The sequence below is a fragment of the Mytilus galloprovincialis genome, chromosome 10 (assembly GCF_965363235.1).
Source record: "Mytilus galloprovincialis chromosome 10, xbMytGall1.hap1.1, whole genome shotgun sequence".
NCBI lineage: Eukaryota > Metazoa > Mollusca > Bivalvia > Mytilida > Mytilidae > Mytilus > Mytilus galloprovincialis.
The window spans coordinates 58,784,193-58,805,707 of NC_134847.1; the positions used below are offsets into that span (position 1 = coordinate 58,784,193).

The 21,515-nt window shown below is 32.3% G+C and overlaps 1 protein-coding gene and 1 long non-coding RNA gene across 2 annotated transcripts; one reads left to right on the forward strand and one right to left on the reverse strand.

Annotated features, from left to right (window-relative positions):
- Positions 1–317: 317 nt before the first annotated feature.
- LOC143049536 (uncharacterized) lies at positions 318–10,141 on the forward strand. Its single transcript, XM_076223144.1, has 6 exons — positions 318–361; positions 1,358–1,399; positions 2,036–2,095; positions 2,362–2,400; positions 4,866–5,112; positions 10,123–10,141. Exons 1-6 carry the CDS (start codon positions 334–336, stop codon positions 10,139–10,141), a joined length of 435 nt encoding a protein of 144 aa, XP_076079259.1. The 5' UTR covers positions 318–333.
- Positions 10,142–10,626: 485 nt separating this feature from the next.
- LOC143049256 (uncharacterized) lies at positions 10,627–21,234 on the reverse strand. Its single transcript, XR_012970151.1, has 3 exons — positions 21,157–21,234; positions 13,332–13,376; positions 10,627–11,578 (listed from the first exon to the last, which is right to left on the reverse strand). It is a non-coding gene; the product is annotated as an uncharacterized LOC143049256 (long non-coding RNA).
- Between the last annotated feature and the right edge of the window lie 281 nt (positions 21,235–21,515).

A 21,515-nucleotide genomic window follows, 5' to 3' on the forward strand; every position in this document is an offset into this window, starting at 1 on the left:
TAAGTGTCACCACTATGTGAATCACCACTATACCAATTGGAAATAGATACAATCGGTAAATCTATAGATCAGACGACTCAGTCGTCTACAATTTCATTTGATTTGTTCAAACTTTAAAAAACAAATAGACAGAATTCAACCGAAATTGTGTAGATGTTTGTTACGAAGAAAAGATTAGAAAAAAACAAGAACAAGAAGTAATAAATGGATCACAATCGTTTTGTGTATCTAGCTTGTCTACTCTATATTTCTTTCTATGTCAAGAAAGCGAGACAAATCAATGAATGCATCCTCTTTTTTATTTGTTACAGATATATTTCAAACAAATACAGTATGTCTGACTATATACGCCCTGGCTTCAGTAAGTTTACAAACTATAGATCGATACCATTTTGTTAAACTGTGTGTCACTTAAGGTATTATCAGAACAGTTTTCATTTCTTTGGTACTGACATGATTTTAACTATTCTTAATTTTTCGTTATACAACGTACTAGTATTACGTATTACACACAGTTACAGTACCTTACCTGAATTGCCGATTATATTAGAACATGGAAACGGAATTTAGTCTGTGACGTAAGGTCTATCAATTATTTTTTTAAGAATACATTCCGTGTTTTAAAAAGCATATTCTATCTTTTCACACCACTATATTGCAAATAATTGCTTGTTATATATCATGGATATTTTCGCAATCTTTTCTTCTAAACGAAATATCTCTAAGAAAATGACAAAATCATAACATCAAACACATTAAACGAATGGATAACAACTGTCATATTCCTGACTTGGTACAGGTATTTTCTTATGTAGAAATTGTTGATTAGACCTGGCTTTTATATCTAGCTAAACCTTTCAGTTGTATGAAAGAGGAGCTAAAGATACCAGAGGGACGTTCAAACTTATTAATCGATGATAGACTGACAAGGCAATGGCTAAAGAAGAAAAAGACAAACAGACAAACAGACAAACAATAGTACACAAAATCCACTATCATCTGTGAAACGGATATTTCATTACGGTCAACCGATTCGTGACGGCGTCTGTAAAATTTACAACGGGATGATTTCAACTTCACCATTTGAATTTTTTGGTTTCATAAATTCCTTGAGAGTAGCAAACCCCTATCAAGGAAATCATGATATGAAGTACAATTGGGAGATATATATCCCGTATGCAGACGCTGCTGGAATTTACAAATGAAAGTTGTTGTATGACGTTGCTTAAATCTCTATCAATATATTGACAACAATAAGTTGTCTTATATCTTTCAATGAAATATATAAGACAAAATGTCTTTCGACCTATCTGACAGAAACATTTATTAATCAGTAAAACATATGGACATTTTGTAGATATGCAAGAGTACAGTAGATCATATCACTCATCATTTGTAGGTAAGATTTTCAAGTAACATGAACATGTACTTATTGTATGTGTGTAGCCTAATATATAATAGTTATCTAATATCAAAAATCAAAGTAATACAAAGGGTTTCTTAAATTTTTTTGTTGTTTCTTGGCTGCGCCATATGTTTCCGTAATGGATATAATAATGGAAAACTACATAAAATCTGCAGTTTTCTTTGGTTTTTTTTACATAGTTTGTCTTTTGTCGTAATTGTAAGGACAAACCATAAAACTTTCACGTAATGCATTAATTTGTCTCTTTTGTTATGCATTTCCAGGTATTAATTATGTGCAAGTTGAAATAGTTTCAAATCAACATATGATCTCACGTAACCGGGCTTTACTTGTTTATGCCCTATTTACTTTGAGGCAAATTACGACATACTCAAATATGAACTTCAAGCGAAGCATGAACAGAAAGTTAAACAAATGAAATTATAAAATTTGCATAATAACACTAACCCGTCCATGTCATATGACAAATAATACCTGAACCATAGAGTGATTTAACAATTTTAAAAGTTAATTGTTAATTCAGATATAGTTTTGTACTATATCCATGATTTCAATACTTGCAAATGAATATAGTATATCCTATCTGGGGTTTTTTTCTGTTAATTACAGAGATGGCACCAGACTACGACACAGACGATGAATCATCTTGTATTTATGAAGAACTACCTGGTAGGTGAATTAAAAAGAACATTGTAAAAATACAAATATCACATTACTGGAAATTACAAAATGAATAACAGTAGACTGGACACTTTTCTCAAAATTTTCATCGTGAATTTTGCTAGAATGAAATTTTCCTGTTACAATAATCTGTATGATGTTTGGGTGTTCCTTATAACACATTTAAACATATTTTCTTTATCATAATTAATAATGTGTAAGCACAAGGAATAGATATAATTTCCTTCTTTGTTTTTTTTCTTCTTTTTTTATAGATATTTCAAGTTCCAAAAAAGAAATCGAAGGAATGAAAGGTAAATATAGTTCACAAATTATCAATGTAGCTATTTTTTGTAGTTTGCGAAACGGAATGGGTTTTACTTGTTGTTGGAGGCCGTATGATGACATTTTGTTTCTCATCAAATCATCCTAAGCATTGCGCATACACTATTATGTGTATTTATCACTTTCAGTAAAAAAATATTGTATATCGTGAAATATGACATGCCACAAGCTTAAACAAGACGTTATCTTAAATTTATATTACTGGACTTGGTTTACAAGAATTTATACATGTATGGATTTTAAAAACAGATTGGCTTGATCACAGTTCCGATGATGTTTTGGTTTACCTTTTTGTTACTTTTGATGATCTTGATACTAAACTTCATGTTTTGAAAGGATTAGCAATGCAATATCTACCAATTATTCAATGAAATACAAGTATAAATCGTATTTTGGATTACTTCACAATGTAAAAATGCGAGATGGTTGGACCGGTGTTGGGTTTGAAAAGACTGTTTAAGAGATCGGATGGAACTGACTCTAGTAAAAATTGGGAGGTATTCTGTTTTAAAATGACAAAAAGTTTAAATGTGGAAATTATTATTATGATTATCAATGAAGTTAGAGATAATTTTAAAATGAGGGTTTTGACATAAGTCCTTCTCAAGTTATCTTTTGCAATTATAAATTTGAATATCAAATGAAAATGTTGTCTCTTTGACATGTTCCACATTTCTATTCTCAATTTTACATTGGTAAAATAAATTTATTTTTAAGTCAAAAACACCATGTACAAGTACATTGTTTCAAGTGAGTAATTTTATGTTGTAACAAATTGATTAAAAATAATGATTGACAATACTGGAAAACATAATCAAACTTTTTTAAGGCCTTTTTCCTTGACATCTCTTCAGAATACAAGCCAAGATCCTGAAAGTCAGAATCTGTCGCTTGTTATTGTCTGGCATATCTGTTTTTTGATCTTTTATTTATCTTTTTAAATCAGTCAGATGGTTTTTCAAGATTGAATTATTTCCCATTTTGTCCATTGTGTCATGTCGGAGCTTATTATAGCTGACTAATCGGTGTTGACCTTGCTCATGGTTAAGGCTGTATGGCGACCTCAATTCCGCTTTTATTTGGAATTTTTTTTTAAAGTAGTCAATCTCATTGAAAATCATATCATATGTCTTATTTATATGACTGAAACGTAGACCAAAAATGATTAGCGACATTAAAAGTAATTTGAATATGTACATGTAACTGTTCACTTTCAACAGAAACAGGATACCAACAGACAATATATGCATACTTTGCATGAACCTAATGTTTAGTAGCTGTCGTGAGTCAAAAGTGTAACTCGTTTCTCGTCTTTATATATACTGACGGACTTTAAAAACGCAACACATATTTTGTTTCTATTTTGTCATGAAATCATGACTTATATTCATTTCAATGCTTATCATGCTTCCCATACTCCTTTTTTAAAAGAAAAATCAATACCTGAGTTTTTTCAGACAGTCAAACATCGTAGAAATTTGCCGTCGCACAAATTTCTGGACGCAAAATTAGAAGCGCATATATAATTCTTTTGAAGATTTTTCTTCGTTGAACATTTCCTTGAATCCATTGCCAATTTTTGATCAGTAAAAAATAGCTGATTTCTTTTTGTTACAACTGAGAAATGACAAGTGAAAGTAAGTCATTAGAAATTTACAGATAGGATCAGTGCACGTTCCGTTTGGGACTATAGAATTACTTTTAAACTTCATAGCAGTTAGTCATAACTCGTAATTGACCACTTATGACCCAGGTCAACCTGTAGGTTAATATTACATCATTTCAATCAAATCAGGCAACGTCATTTGCAAAACAGTGTAATGCTACAACGTCAGGTTTTTTTTTAACTATGCCATTGGTTGTCACGGCAGACAGATTTACATAAACACTGTTTACTGAGATACCATATCAATGAATCAACTGTATATTTGATTCAGTATTTCATGTGTGATGTGTATTTTAAATTAAAAAAAAATAAATAAAACTAAGCGAGTTTCTAAGGTCCGTCAGTATATATTAGGGTAGTTGGTTTTCCCGTTTGAATGGTTTTACACTTGTCATTTTTTTACCCTCTATAGCTTGCTATGTGGTGTGAGCCAAAGCTACGTGTTAAAGACCGTACTGTGACCTCTAATGGTTTACTTTCACAAATTACGATTTGGATGGAGAGTTGTCCATTGGCATTCATACCACATCTTCTCATTTCCATTTATCTAGCTCGCTTCAGTTAAGTGTACTCCTGCATATGTAAAATGTAAAATTGTCGATTGCAGGGTGAAGATATGCTTTTACGATTTAATTTATTTAAAGCTATCAAACGTAAATAATGATATTTTTGTAAGTTGATGTACCTTTTTTTTATCAAATGTATTGGGTAATATTCAAAAGTGAAATAGTGGTAGGAAAATTATAACTTCTTTATTGTTTGGCTTAGCTCAAAGATGGAAAGAGAAAGTGACGTCCTTGGTCAGTGTAAAATCAGGAGATGCTGTTTGTTTTAAAAGGACAGGAGGATTATACAAACATCATGCACTCGTGTCTGCGGTAAAACCAGGGAAGGAAAGGCTGAAAATAATAGTGCTTTCAGGAGACAGTATAGAGTGTATGCTTGGTTCGTCATCTTCGTGTGGTAAAGGTAGTATATTTGAAACCGCAATTCCTTTCAAAAATTGCTCCACTATGTATAATAAAATTAACGGTACCAATTTTCTTGCACCAGATGCGCATTTCGACAATCCATGTCTCTTCAGTGATGCTCGTAGCCAAAATATTTGAAATCCAAAGCTTATATAAAAGATGAAGAGCTATAATCAAAAAGGTCCAAAAAGTATAGCCAAATCCGTGAAAGGAATCAGAGCTTTGCATGAGGGAGATACATTCCTTAATTTATAATAATTTCTACCATTTTGTAACAGCAAATTTTAATAACACAAACAATCCGTATTTTCATGACAGTACCGAAGTACTGGCTACTGGGCTGGTGATACCCTCGGGGACTAATAGTCCACCAGCAGAGGCATCGACCCAGTGGTAGTAATAAAATTAACGGAACCAATTTTCTTGCATCAGATGCGCATTTCGACAATCCATGTCTCTTCAGTGATGCTCGTAGCCAATATATTTGTAATCCAAAGCTTATATAAAATATGAAGAGCTATACTCAAAAAGGTCCAAAAAGTATAGCCAAATCCGTGAAAGGAACCAGAGCTTTGCATGAGGGAGATACATTCCTTAATTTATAATAATTTCTATCATTTTGTAACAGCAAATTTTAATAACACAAACAATCCGTATTTTCATGCCAGTACCGAAGTACTGGCTACTGGGCTGGTGATACCCTCGGGGACTAATAGTCCACCAGCAGAGGCATCGACCCAGTGGTAGTAATACAAATAACGGAACCAATTTTCTTGCATCAGATGCGCATTTCGACAATCCATGTCTCTTCAGTGATGCTCGTAGCCAAAACTTTGAAATCCAAAGCATATATAAAAGGTGAAGAGCTATACTCAAAAAGGTCCAAAAAGTATAGCCAAATCCGTGAAAGGAACCAGAGCTTTGCATGAGGGAGATACATTCCTTAATTTATAATAATTTCTATCATTTTGTAACAGCAAATTTTAATAACACAAACAATCCGTATTTTCATGACAGTACCGAAGTACTGGCTACTGGGCTGGTGATACCCTCGGGGACTAATAGTCCACCAGCAGAGGCATCGACCCAGTGGTAGTAATAAAATTAACGGTACCAATTTTCTTGCACCAGATGCGCATTTCGACAATCCATGTCTCTTCAGTGATGCTCGTAGCCAAAATATTTGAAATCCAAAGCTTATATAAAATATGAAGAGCTATAATCAAAAAGGTCCAAAAAGTATAGCCAAATCTGTGAAAGGAATCAGAGCTTTGCATGAGGGAGATACAATCCTTAATTTATAATAATTTCTATCATTTTGTAACAGCAAATTTTAATAACACAAACAATCCGTATTTTCATGACAGTACCGAAGTACTGGCTACTGGGCTGGTGATACCCTCGGGGACTAATAGTCCACCAGCAGAGGCATCGACCCAGTGATAGTAATAAAATTAACGGTACAAATTTTCTTGCATCAGATGCGCATTTCGACAATCCATGTCTCCAAAAGGTCCAAATATATAGCCAAATCCGTGAATATAAATATCACTACAATACAGGTAGGAAAGACGGTCTGCACTCAGTAAACGTTGCTAGGATATTCATTGAAGAAGGGCTTCCGAATGATTACCACTTAAAGAAATTCAATTGTGAACACTTTGTAAGTTATTGTAATACTGGAATTCCATTTTCTAAACAGACTCGATCCACAAATATAGAAGCTGGACGGTTGTTTGACAAAATCGTGAAAAAGTATCTCGATGAAACTTCACAAGACGAACGATCTAGCACAACAATACCGCTGCATAATACACCATAATTGTTAATGGATGGGTGTAATACTGTCTATACCAGCATAATGCCTGGATATGACGGTGTAAACAGATATTCTAAATTACAGCGTAGATCATTTGCACAGCGAGACAGCACTTATTCGGGTTACATGGAACTCGACTACTTGGAACCGTTTTATGAGAATATTTCTTCACACGACTCAGTTTCAAAAAACAAACCCTACTATGAAACTGGCGGTTTTATGTATTAAAATATGCAACAACTGGGATAAATGAATTGAGGTGGTTGAATGAAGCAGTGAAAACCGCACAAGCTATGTATTGTTTCATTTTGGATGTATACGGAAGCACTCACATTTGTTTTGTACAAACCATATTCAATATACACATTTTGAGTTGTTTATTCTTTAGTTTTATATGTTGTGTCATGTGTGCTGTTGTTTGTTTGAATTGTTTTATTTTTAGCCATGGCGTTGTCAGTTTGTTTCAGATTTATGTGTTTAACTGTCCCTTTGATATCTTTCGTCCCTCTCACCTGGATAGATGAACGCGAAATATTGAGTTTATGTTTTATCGCATTGTAAATATGTTTAACATTTTAATATGTACATACTGTATTGTGTTTTAAAATTACTTTGGCGATTTTATAATTTCATTTGTGTGATTCTATTGTTCTTTGTACGGCTTGATACACACTCAAATAGATTTGTATGTTCTGTGTTGCTACATACACATAAAAAAAGAATATATATGTGTATGTGTGTGTGTGTGTGTGTGTGTGGATAGACCAATAAAACAAACTGGGTCTTGGTGGGGCTTGTGGTTTCTTTTCAACGATATTTCTGAGCATGTACATACGGAACACGGAACTACGTTGTAATAGAAGTTATAAATCACACAGCCGAGTATCTTTGATTTGGATTTTTTCTTGTAAATTTTTTTTATGAGTTTTGACTATTTTGATACATGCACAGGTAATGTGGTTAATCAGCAATTACGGTGTTATTTAACTCTTAATTCCTCTTTTACGTGAAGATGTCTTTGTTCTGGAGTCACTTATATACAATCTGTTAAAGAGTAATCTTAAGCTTCACAGCAGGTCATCCCGAAAATAAAAAAATAACATGTTTTCAAATTCTCAAAGATTCCATTGCATACGAGTGTTTGCAAAACTCATCCGGGGTATACATGGTACAATTGTTGATATCGTACTTTTGGGCGATTGCAAACAGATGGCCCAGACAATAGAGACTTTAACATATTCTTCCGGCTAGCTTAAATGATACACAGCGTTGTACTCGCTTTTTATATGCCATGTATACCTACTGGACAAAACCTTATTTGTCCTTTTGGTAACGTTAATATGGACATTTCCCCATTTCCATTATCAATTTTACCTCAGGCATACATTACCTTAGATGTATTTGGAAACACTTTTAGGAATTTGGATGTCAATGCTCTTCAACTTTGTACTTTATTTGGCTTTTTAAATTTTTTTGGATTCGAGCGTCACTGATGAGTTTTTTGTAGATGAAACGCGCGTGTGGCGTATATACAAAATTTAGTCCTAGTATCTATGATGAGTTTATTTACATTTACATCTAGAGTGTTATTTGATCATTCGGGCGAAGAAAATGATACTAACGGGATATACAAATTCATACATCAAAACCCGATCCAATAACTAAAAGGTAAAAACAAATGTTAATAATTACATTAGATGTATGTTTCATTATAATACTTCATTCTGATTGGCTAACTGCACATCACGTGTTATTCCATAAGCAGTTGCATTGCTCAATACAACTTTTCATTCATGATAACACGTGGTCCAACAATAAAGTGCACAGGTGAATTAAATAAAAAAAAATATATAAAATTCGTCTTTTCATGATCATAGCTAAAAAATGTAATTATAAGTATTGAATGCTTCTTTTTGTATCTTTATAGGGGTGTAAAAGCGTTGACCTTGCGCACATTTTTAGAATGGCGCTTCATACAAAATGTACTTCGGTCAACGCATTTACACCCCAATAAAATTACAAAAAGAAGCATTCAATTCTTAAGTAATACACTTTATTTGATATGTGATTCCTTTCAAAGATTATAGATGGACAAATTTAATGGAAATAAATTCCCATACAATCCTCCGTAGTTGTCTAAATTTCAAAACTTCCACCTCTGTCTTCATGTTTTATAATAAGACGTTGTCTTTTTATGTTTTTTTAGAAATTGTACGTTGCGTGTTATGTATATTCATGTTATACCGCTATCTTGGATTGCACTATCGCAGTACACTATCAGTCTAGCTATTTGCCCAAATCTGCAAATTTGTAGACAGATGCGCACTTTATTGGCCAGACTGGTTTTTTTTATATGAGGAAAACTTGCTGATTTGTTGTATTATCTAAAATATTTAAACAAATACCAAACATTGGTGTTTTAGAATCAATTTTTCCAGCTTAGCCATTTAAGAGGAGATAACTCTTTTAGTGAAAAATTTACACTGGTAGGGAAATTTTTTATTTTTACTTGTGGCAAAAATACAAGTTCGGTGACAGCATTTTTTTCTTTTTATTTTCTTTAAACATGTTATAAAACCTTCTCCGATTTATTTCAAAATTCTATCTCATAGACTTCTTTTTATGCACATGCATATGTTTTTTCATGATCATTCTAAGCAAATTAAAGCAATTTTCAACTATCATAGTTTGAAAAATAGCACGTTGACCCATCCTTTTAATTATACGACCAAAATACGACAATATTCTGATAAACAATTTAAATCACCCTGTAAACGAGTATAAAAAAGAAACAAACTAAGAATTGTTTGTCTTAGTTAATAATATGGAGATCTCTGTGTAATGTGAGCATACAAATGAATTTCAAGTTTAGGTGAAGATGTTGGTGTATTAATCAGCTTTCGATTACAAATTGATACATTTGTAATATGTAATATGTAAGTTATTGTCTTCTGAGGCCTGTGTAAACAGTATATTAATCAATTATACTTTCATTTACGCAGGTAATGGAACAGCTGCTGTCTATAATACAAATATGTTCTTTTCAGCGAGTGCAGAAGTAGTTCAAACTTAATTCTTGTCGTTATTTGAAGATGAGATTGTTGATGGCAGATCTATAAATATGTCTGGTAAATTGATTCTTACCTTTTTAAGACTAGCAATTAACAGAAGCAATAGAATCTGCTCATTTAAGTGCTTCTTTTAAATACAGTCTTAAATTTGTTTCGAATTTCAGGTATTCTCCAGGCATATAGAAACGGATTAGTCAAGGAATATATAAGTAAAGGAATAAAGAGTACAACTCTTATTTTAAATGTTATCAATGATAAAGAGAACAGAGATATCCAATACGATGCGATAAATGGTCCTGTCAAAGCAAATGTGTATACTGCAATTATTGTACTAGAAATAAATGCTCGAATTTCCCAAGATTTGTTTGGTGACAACTTTTTATCAACTGACATTTTGCTATTATTCGTGGCTTTATGTGTACAGAGATATGGTGAAAGTCTCAGGTGTATGCTCTCCGTCCCTACTATATTTGAAGCTTGGTTTGTAAAACAGTTTGTTTTTGCCTTAGATAATTCAGTTATTGCTTTGATACTTTCATCGCAGTTGTCTTCATCCTCAACCTGGTTATTAGAGTTATAATTGGTTAAAATTTCTTTGCAATTATACTGATTACCTTCAAATTGCACAAACAAATCCCGGTTTCCTCCTCTGTTTTTATTTACAACGTTTCCAATCTGAGCAGTCCGTAAGGTTCTATTTTGGAGTTCTAAATTATTTGTATTCAGGCTCAAATCATTGTGTTCATTCCCCTCAATCCGTTCAAATTCTGTTTCCTTGACAGAAGTATTTTTCTCGTTCTCATTGATCAAATAAGATGTTTGAAGATGAACTTCTTCTAAATCAACACTCCTTCTGGAGTTCTGTTGATGTGTTTCTTTTCCGTCATATGCACTGCTACTGTTAAACTGATATGTGTCGTACAAATCTGGTTTGACATCTGTAGATATTCTTTTAGTAAAGCTAGTTGTGGCATTTATATTTGTTTTACAGTCTGTTAATGGTGCAATTCTTCTAACAGCGAAAAACATTTTCCATATACGCACACTAGTAATACATGATAATAAGACTAAAGATACTATGATTATTGTAACTGGCGCAAAAATTGTTATAGTGAATATAAAAAAGTTGTCACCATATAATATAAACGGTTTGCATTCTGAAATGTGGGTTTCGTGAGGAGTCAGAACTGTTCCTATGAATGACAATATAAACACAACAAGTATTGTCCCACCAATATATGTAAATTTCTTTTTCTCAAATTTTTCCGTTGTACCTAAGTTATATGACTTTACAGTAAAATATCTCTGTAAACATAAAAGCAAAACTAGGCTGTAGGTGAGTTGTAACCCGAACGCTAGTAAAAATATCTGCAAGAGGCAAAATCCAGCATTTGACGACTTCAATAAATTTGTCAAAGTATTTATAATTGATGAACCTGCCAAAGCCATATCGCTGAGGCAAAGAGCTAATATTGTAAGATGATGGAAATTTCGTTTTATAGCCTTAAAGCTGATAATGACAAAGACTAAGTTGACCAATACTGTAATTCCAGCTATGAGTGTTAGTAAGGCTGTAATATTGCGATTGACCTGTGTTATAAGTATAACGGGACTTGTTTCCTGAAATTGATAAAAGTATTATTAACTGAATACAATAGATAGTACTTGATTACTGAGAAAAAAATGTAATGTTAAATTATTAATGAATGGTCCGTTGCTCACGAATTTTTTATATTTACTTAAGAAAGAAGATTGAACTCAAAACCTAAAGCAAATATTCAAAAATGTATGAATGATATATCTTATTAATTAATTGCAAAGCCATTTGTTGGTTATACAAAGAAACCTTGCTTGGAAGTAATTAATAATACAGATTAATCAACATGTTAAGGCCTGTAAGCCTTTTCTTTAAGCAGATTAAAAAAAAATTATGTTGTTTCTCAAATTGTTTTCATATTTTTCTTCCACGATTTATAACGCTAAATACATATAAAATAGCAACACAAATTCAATTCATAGACACTTCATAATGTATGCGTTTCTATGACGGTAAATACAGAGTTCTTCGAAAATAATAAAGTAGGGTGTTATTGTTCATGCAACAAAGTTACCAGGCTTACAGTTTTGTTCATCGAACGCGTGTGTTGTAGACAAAAGAGTCATCAGTAACTCTCGACAAAAGACAAAAAGGCCAAATAGAGTATTAAGTTGAAGATCATTTATGACCTACAATTCCGAAACATTTTGCCAAGCACAGCTAATGTAAGCCATCCCTTTGGTAGAAATTCATTTCTAGGAATTTTAAGGTTTGTAACTGGTCAATTCCTTGATGGATGCACTGATCATTCAGGGTTTATCACAAGTACGAATTAGATATGAATTAAAACATATGAGCTGTGTCGGATAGAACCTGATACAAGTGCACGTATAAATTTACACGAATAAGGCTTCAGTTGGTTTTTGTTACATTCAAATACCTAATAACTAATAAATACCTAATAAAAGATGATCTTTGGTCTGTTTTGAAGTGTTCTTATATCAACTGAATTTTCAAATAGTTACAGACTTTGCAAAGGGATTTTTGTCAACCCAAAATATTGAGTCCTCAGTGCTCTTCCACTTCGCTATTTTAAAGTGTTATGTACGTGAACTGCGTGTATGGTGTGTAAATTTGTTATCTTAGACGAGTCTATTTTTGTCTTTAGAACTTTCTGAGATCTGGTGCTTTGCCGAGAATAGATATAACCATATGGTGACAAAAAATAATTGCATGCACTACTTTGAAAATAATTTATAAGAACTATCAATTGTTATCCATATATTATGTAGAACAAAAGCGGAGATTTACCAAGTTGAACATGATTTAGTTTTACTAATGAAAATCAATATATCCTACTGGATATTAAAATGAACATAATTACAAACAACATTATATTAAAATGTCTTTATTCAAGAACTATTATTCTTAAAGACTTAACCTTCCTGAAAGAGTTTCTTGGTGTGGGTATTTTGTAAGAGTTAATGGAACATTATCCAGGAACACAAAGCGTAAAACAAATAAAAAGGGTAAAAAACAAATTTCTTACAAGTTCAGTATTTATGTGATTTTACTTTTTAAATGTGATTGTTATTTTGATAAAATAGATAAGAATTACAAAGAGCTCAAATTATGATTTAACGCAACTATTGAAATGTAGCTAAGTCTATCGGAATAAATAATCATATCAGGGAGAAACAAAACAGTAAACATTCGACCTTCTTTCAAAAACAACGTAAAACAAATGCAAATATTTCTCAACATGAATCAATATCGCTTATTGAAATCATCTTAGCAACTTTAATGTTAAAGGATTATACGAACGTTTTAACTTACGTTCATGTTCTTTTCTTTCTCAATATCTTAGTCTTCTTTGTTTATCTGAAATCATATATATATATATGACGTACTTATGAATATAATTATTTTCTGTGACTGTATATTACATTAATTTGTAGGATCCTTTACTATAGATAATTTAGCTGATCTGTAACAATAACATCTTCATGCCTTATATATCATGTACTGCAGTACGCCGCTAGATTAAAACTGACGTGGAAAGGTAACACACGGCCAGCGAAAGCTCTTTTTTTGAGAGCCCAGGTGGTCGTGTGGTCTAGCGGGACGGCTGCAGTGCAGGCGATTTGGTGTCACGATATCACAGTAGCATGGGTTCGAATCCCGGCGAGGGAAGAACCAAAAATTTGCGAAAGCAAATTTACAGATCTAACATTGTTGGGTTGATGTTTAGACGAGTTGTATATATATATATATATATATATATATATATGTAACACTCAGAAACGTGTCCTTCCCCCGAAACGTGTCCGATTCCCCCAAACGTGTCCACGTAACGTCACTGAACTGTAAAACATGTATAGTTGCAAAAGGGCGTCAAAGGGTGGCATTTATATAGACGCCCAAACGTGTCCATTTTCAACTAACCCACAAACGTGTCCGATCCCCAAAACGTGTCCATGTCAAGCGTTATTTGGTTATTGCAATTTCATTAACGTATACTAATTTTACTATGTCATTAAAAATATAGATAAGGTACGTAATTTTTAAAAGTACTTTTATAAACAAGCAGTATAAACTGTGTAAAAGTGGGGGCGTCATTCCGGCTATGTCGTATGTAAATTGTAAGCACACATGTTCAGTTAAACTGTATAGGTACCGGGTAATAATGTCCCTTTCTCTACGCATTAAAACTTTTACGTTCTGTCATAGTATGCATGAAACACTTGCATCTGGACAATACGCAATCAACAGTCTAAAGTTAATTTATATAGTACAAATGTAAAAACTTTTAAAAAAACTTGTAGCCTATGTTCTCTCTAAATATGCATGAAACACTTGCAACTGGACATTATACGCAATCAACAGTCTAAAGTTAATTTAAACAGTAGAAATGTAAAAACATTTAAACTTGTATGTTCTCTCTAAATATGCATGAAATACTTGAAACTGGAAATACGCCATAAACAGTGTAAAGTTAATATATACAGCAAATGTAAAAACATTAAAACTTGAAAAACTATGTTCGCTCTAAATATTTTATGTTTAGTGATGGTGGAAACCTAAAATTTATTAAAATTTATTAAAAACCTGACTATCCGTATATGATTTGATGAGTTTTGAAAATACATATAATTCAAATTGAGAACTGTTGACAAAAGTGAAAAAAAATCCTGCTGAAAGCCTGTCGTGCAATATTCGGATAAATATATAAAGCATCATCGGAGTTTATTAGTACAAAATAATTTACAAAGTTAACGATTAATTCAACTCTAGAATTATTTGTATGTTCGCTCTAAATGAGTAAGAAATACTTGCAACTGGACAATAAGCAATTTTAGTCAAAAGTTTATTCACAATTACAGATTAAATTTGGAATTATGATAATCATTGTAAACCGGCATTGCACTAACTAATGATAATAAATGACAACTTTATCACCAATAGAATTGCCATAAACGTTATCAGCGGTTTCATTTAGGAGATACATGTATTAGCGCTAAAAGACGTGAGAATTCTGGCGTTAAATAGTGGACACGTTTTGGCAAATAACAATATTATTGGACACGTTTGGGGTTATGAAATCGGACACGTTTGGGGAACATTGAATATTATAGACACGTTTGGGGAGAATAGACACGTTTGGGGGAATCGGACACGTTTGGGGGAAAGGACACGTTTGGGAGTGTTACATATATACAGGCAATGTTTTTCTACAATAAAGAAAAGAAGGAATAAAAATACAGAACTTTATAGTAAGCTCCGATAAAATCGTTTATGTTTTTTATCAACTAACGTATTGTTATGCGTTTACTTTTCTGCATTGGCTAGAGGTATAGGGGGAGGGTTGAGATCTCACAAACATGTTTAACCCCGCCGCATTTTTGCGCCTGTCCCAAGTCAGGAGCCTCTGGCCTTTGTTAGTCTTGTATTATTTTAACTTTTAGTTTCTTGTGTACAATTTGGAGTTTAGTATGGTGTTCATTATCACTGAACCAGTATATATATTTGTTTAGGGGCCAGCTGAAGGACGCCTCCGGGTGCGAGAATTTCTCGTTTCATTGAAGACCTGTTGGTGGCCTTTGCTGTTGTCTGCTCTATGGTCGGGTTGTTGTCTCTTTGGCACATTCCCCATTTCCATTCTCAATTTTAAGTCATTTTGTAGAATATCTGTGGTTGATTTTGTATTGTCCTGAAAATTCACCAATGAACGTTAAGAAAACAAACTTCAATTACATCATTTCAGTAATTTCGACATTTTGAAGGTGCATATACCTATAATAAATACTAGTAACGTAATTGACAACCAGAAACGACAATTATTTAAAGGTAAAGATAAGTAATACTATTTAAATGATATTCTTGAATGAAATTGTGTATAAGAAGAAAGCATACCAACCAAATACACATGGATTTAAACTATTACTTTTAACTGTTTTACAATAAAGTCACCTAACAAAATATATTACAGTAGTACATATTATTGAAAATATAACTGCACACTTCTTTTAGAAAATGAATGAAGATTTTTAAATCATAGTGGTGCCTATATATTTCAATAATTACGCACTCAATATATCTTCATCGGCTGAAGGGGGATTAACAAAAACTGTAAGTCAAAGACAGCAGACGACACCATGACCTATTTTAAATCGAGACTTTGTTTAACAAAGAAATGAGGCAAATCATATGAACTCCGGTGGTTGCTGTTCCTATAATGAAATAACCGTGTTATAGTGCAAGGTTGTCTTGATTTCCATGAGGGTAGTAATGTTCTTTACCGTCAGGCGTCAAACTTATCGTCTAAAAAAGTGTACATTTTATCGTCAAAAATACCGTTAACGTTATTTGGCAAGCATTTTTACCGTGATTCGCAATGAAGATACCCCCATTAACACCCTCTTCCATAGCTACTGTATTTTACAAATTAATTTTCATTTCATGTAAGTTTATGATGAATGGGGATGTCATGTTTGAAATTGAAGAATCTACCAGACTTGAATATTGTTTTCTTCTTTTATTGTTGTATGTTTTTTCCGAAACGGATACTTTCAAATGAAAGATTAATTAGAGAGATTTTTTCTACATGACTGGCAGGAAATCATGTTCTCTAATAACACTGTACAAATAATGCAAAAACTTCAAAGGGATTTGTTTTCTATCAAACATATATGTCTTAATTTAATACTGAGAATTGTAGCAAATCAACAATTTGATAAAGGTCTGCCTAGAATTAATCAACCTTGAGTTTGAATTTGAACTATCTTTCAAAGCCACGTTAAAGAAATGGAAGACATCAAGGGAACATTCAAAGATGTTAGATAAAAAAGACACGGACAAAGCAATGACAAAAAATCGAATTAAAAAAGACGTGACAAACATGTCCACGAAACATAGAAACTAAAGGCTGCTTGACACAAACTGCATAAGAATAATGGTCATTTAAGTTGTTCCGGAAAGTTAAGTAATCCTGCTTATCATATCTATCATTAAAATTACAAATTTGATCGTTGGTCTCGATCGGGTGACATCATATTCGTGAGCAAAAAGAAAGGTTTGAGCTGCTATAATTGAAAGATATATGTAATGTAGTAAATTGACACATTCATGTTCAATAACTGATTTTAATCATGTATTCACCTCCATGCAGATAATTTAAAACTGAATAAGATTAACAAGGGGAAAAAAAGAACAAAGACAACATATAAAAAAATACTTTATTTTAAAACATGTTTTTAATATGCTTAGGAGATAATAGTATTTTACTTTAATCCAACGGTACCAATTGGTGAATTGATTGTCGCATATTGAGTTTACTGGTGACGCGTTAGCTGAGCTAGTAAACGGGTTTTTGCGACCATCAAATCAACATCTGATGCCGTCGGAGTTTAAAATATAATATTGTTATTTCCGTTCTAATGAAACTGAAAGAAAAGAAATTTCAAATATACCTTTAAAATCTGTCATATATCGTCTGCGCTTGTGCATATATTTTCATAGCATCAATTTTGGTGGCGTTATCCAATCAAAATCAGCGTTACATACTATGTCGCATTAGAATTTACTTTAGTACTTTTAGTTTTATGTGTCCAACATCAAAGGAATTATTTGCCAGTTCAAAAGGAATGACAACGATATCTAGTACGTAAACAGTGTTGACAAATTTGGCTTTTTACGTTTACCGGGATAACCATCAAGTTAATATTGCAAGAAAATCTTATTATATTGCTATGAAAGTTTCTGTTAATATTATGAAAATAATCGCTGAGTTAATCATTTAGATATGATTGTGTGACAAACAAGCTATGCGTGTTTCTGTTAATATTATGAAAATAATCGCTGAGTTAATCATTTAGATATGATTGTGTGACAAACAAGCTATGAGTGTTTCTGTTAATATTATGAAAATAATTTCTGAGTTAATCATTTAGATATGATTGTGTGACAAACATTCGTTTCTGTTAATATTATGAAAATAATCGCTGTGTTAATCATATAGATATGAGTGTTGTGTGACAAACATTCTAAAGTAAAAAAGAGAATGTGCAACTGACACTTGTTTGTAATTTGACCTTAATTTCCGCTTCATATCGAATTGATCTACTGAAAAACTAAATACATCAATAAAACGGAAATGATAATGACATTAAACACATTTATAGACATATTTCACATATGTTGAACTTCTTGTATTCCTCGAAAAGTAAAAATAAACATTTATCATTTTTGTTTTTCTATATCAAGATGCAGTTCGAAATTACACATATTGTACGTATTTGACACAACTTTTTGGAATTTTAGTCCTCAATGCTCTTTAACTTTATACTTGTTTGGTTTTCTGACTTCAAATAAATTTTGACCTAAGCGTCACTGATGAGTCTTATGAAGACGAAACTCGCGTCTGTAGTATTAAATTATAAGCCTGGTACATTTGATAACTATTGCCTAAATTTGTATGGTTTGCATTGAAAGATATATTACATAGGCATCTTTGACTATAACATATAATAAGTAAGGTTTCAGCTGGGTTTAAAAATTATCCTATATAGATATATAAGTTCTGGTGATAAGATCATAAAATCAGGCAATTTTTTGTTCGTTTTCCGGTTGTATATCAAATCGAAGAAGCTGAAAGCCTAAAGCAAAAATATGAGACGTTATTAATATAAATAAAATAATATGTCGATGTCTGACAGCCTAATGTCTTGTTAACACCTAAAGGATATTATTTATAAAATTTGTAATATCATTGGCTTTTCTATGAAATGATCATGTACGTAAATAATGAAAATTAGAACATTATAATGCATTCGACTGTAAAATAACGAGAACAACTGTTAATATTGCTAATGAAATGCAATCCTGATTTTAATCTAAAAAAAATCAAATACTCTGACTTAATACATACTTTGTAAAGAATCACTCTGATCCAAACAAAAAATTCTTTGAAATCGATATTATCAAGATGCTTGATTTCTTGATTGACAACATATTTGTAACGTTCGGAGGACGTGTTTTTCAACAGACTGTCGGCATCCCAATAGGAACAAAGTGTGCCCCTCTACTTGCCGACTTGTTTCTTTATTATTATGAGGCTGACTTCATGCAGGAACTTCTTAGGAAGAAAGATAAGAAGTTAGCAATATCCTTAAACTCTACTTTCCGCTATATAGATGACGTTCTTTCACTAAACAATTCAAAATTTGGTAACTATGTGGAACGCATCTATCCCATCGAATTGGAGATAAAGGATACTACAGATACAGTTAAGTCGGCTTCATATCTTGACTTACATCTAGAAATGGACCATGAGGGTCGGTTGAAAACAAAACTTTACGACAAAAGAGATGATTTCAGCTTTCCAATTGTGAACTTTCCATTTCTAAGTAGCAACATTCCAGCAGCACCTGCATACGGGGTATATATCTCCCAATTGATACGATATTCCCGTGCTTGCATTTCCTATCATGATTTTCTTGATAGAGGGTTACTGCTGACAAGGAAGCTAATAAACCAAGAGTTCCAAATGGTGAAGTTGAAATCATCTCTTCGTAAATTTTACGGACGCCATCACGAGTTGGTTGACCGTTATGGAATAACCGTTTCACAAATGATATCGGATATGTTCCTTACGTCGTAACTACAATCCCCTTCCCTTTCATGAATGTGACCTACCGAATTCGACTATTTACCGGATTTGTAATCCCATAAGCAACACGACGGGTGCCACATGTGGAGCAGAATCTGCTTACCCTTCCGGAGCACCTGAGATCACCCCTAGTTTTTGGTGGGGTTCGTGTTGTTTATTCTTTAGTTTTCTATGTTGTGTCATGTGTACTATTGTTTTTCTGTTTATCATTTTCATTTTTTAGCCATGGCGTTGTCAGTTTGTTTTAGATTTATGAGTTTGACTGTCCCTTTGGTATCTTTCGTCCCTCTTATATATAAACTTTTCATATATATCAGACTAAACATTTTGTATACATTATAGTTTATATAATTTATGCTAACCTTTATTACAGTAACCTATGTTAAAAGTCAATTTGCCTCAGTTTCATATGTATGTTTTCATTGATTACAATACTGTTAATAACGTTAGGAGTTTGTTTCCATTATTGTTAAGTATATTCATAAAAAAACGTAATTTCGCCACTTAGAAAATCTGATGTTTAAAGTTACAACGAGGAGAAAAAAAAGACTTTATTTGGCGTTTTATCCTTTTAAGTCCACTAAATTTGGCGATTTTCTAATTTACTTCTTATAGTTTAATAAGGAAAGATCTAAGTTTTACATGTCGCGACATATTTGCGTTATTTTTCTACTCGCGAAAGTCACGAAAATAAATAGCTCTCGAAAATAAGTTGGTTTACAGTATAGCGATATATTTAGCACCTAAGATCAACTCCAGTTTTTGGTGGGGTTCGTGTTGCTCAGTCTTTAGTTTCCTATGTTGTGTTTTGTGTACTATTGTTTGTCGTTATGTTTATTTCCGTTTGTTGCTATAGTGTTGTCTGTTTATTTTCGATATATGAGTTTGAATGTCACTCTGGTATCATTCGCCCCTCTTTTAGTTATGAAAAAAACATCCTTATACAATAAAATCAATATTTCAAGGCTTTACCTGTACCAAGTCAGGAAAATGGCAATGGTTATCTTATAGTTCGTTTCTATGTGTATTGCATTGTCTTTTTTTTTGTTGCACTTCAGTGTTTCTGTTGTTTTGTGGTTTTCCTCCAATAGTTTATGTGTTCCCCTCGATTTTAATTTGTAACCCGAATTTATTTCCTCTCAATCGATCTATGATTTTTAAAAGCGGTATACTACTGTTGCAATAATTTACTTCTATGTTCGTTACCTTTAAAAAAAAAAGTGTATTCAAAGGATAATTAGTTTACTAGGGTGGTATCTAAATTGTGAGCGCTTTTTAAACAGCATTGCCGTCAAAATCAAAATGTTATATCCCGTTTTTGATTAGAACCATACAGGTACAGCCGTACTTTCTAACCAAATATTTATATATAAGAAAAGATTGCCAATGCCATACATACGAATGAAAGAATGGGATAAACGTTTTAATTAATTGGGGGTAACTAAATCAATGCCTGACGTTTTAAATTTTTTATGAAATTATTATAAGACTTACCTCAAACCTTGATTGTAACGATAGACCTATCACGTATAATGCAATTAGTTTTTTGATCATATATAGATGATGTTAAAGTAAATACTTATATTGAATTGATCTGATATACACGTGATATATTTCATTTTCACCACCTACTTTAATCTGCATCTTGTTGATAACTTATTGGACGAAATTTATTGGAATCTGTTTGGTGATAATTGACTTTATTATATAAAAAGGAATATGTGGTATTATTGCAAATGAGACAACATTCAACAATAGACAAAATGATATACAAATTATCAGCTATAGATTATACCAATCTAATAGATAGAATTATGGTGAAAACGAATTTTTACATATATCGCTGTTACCTA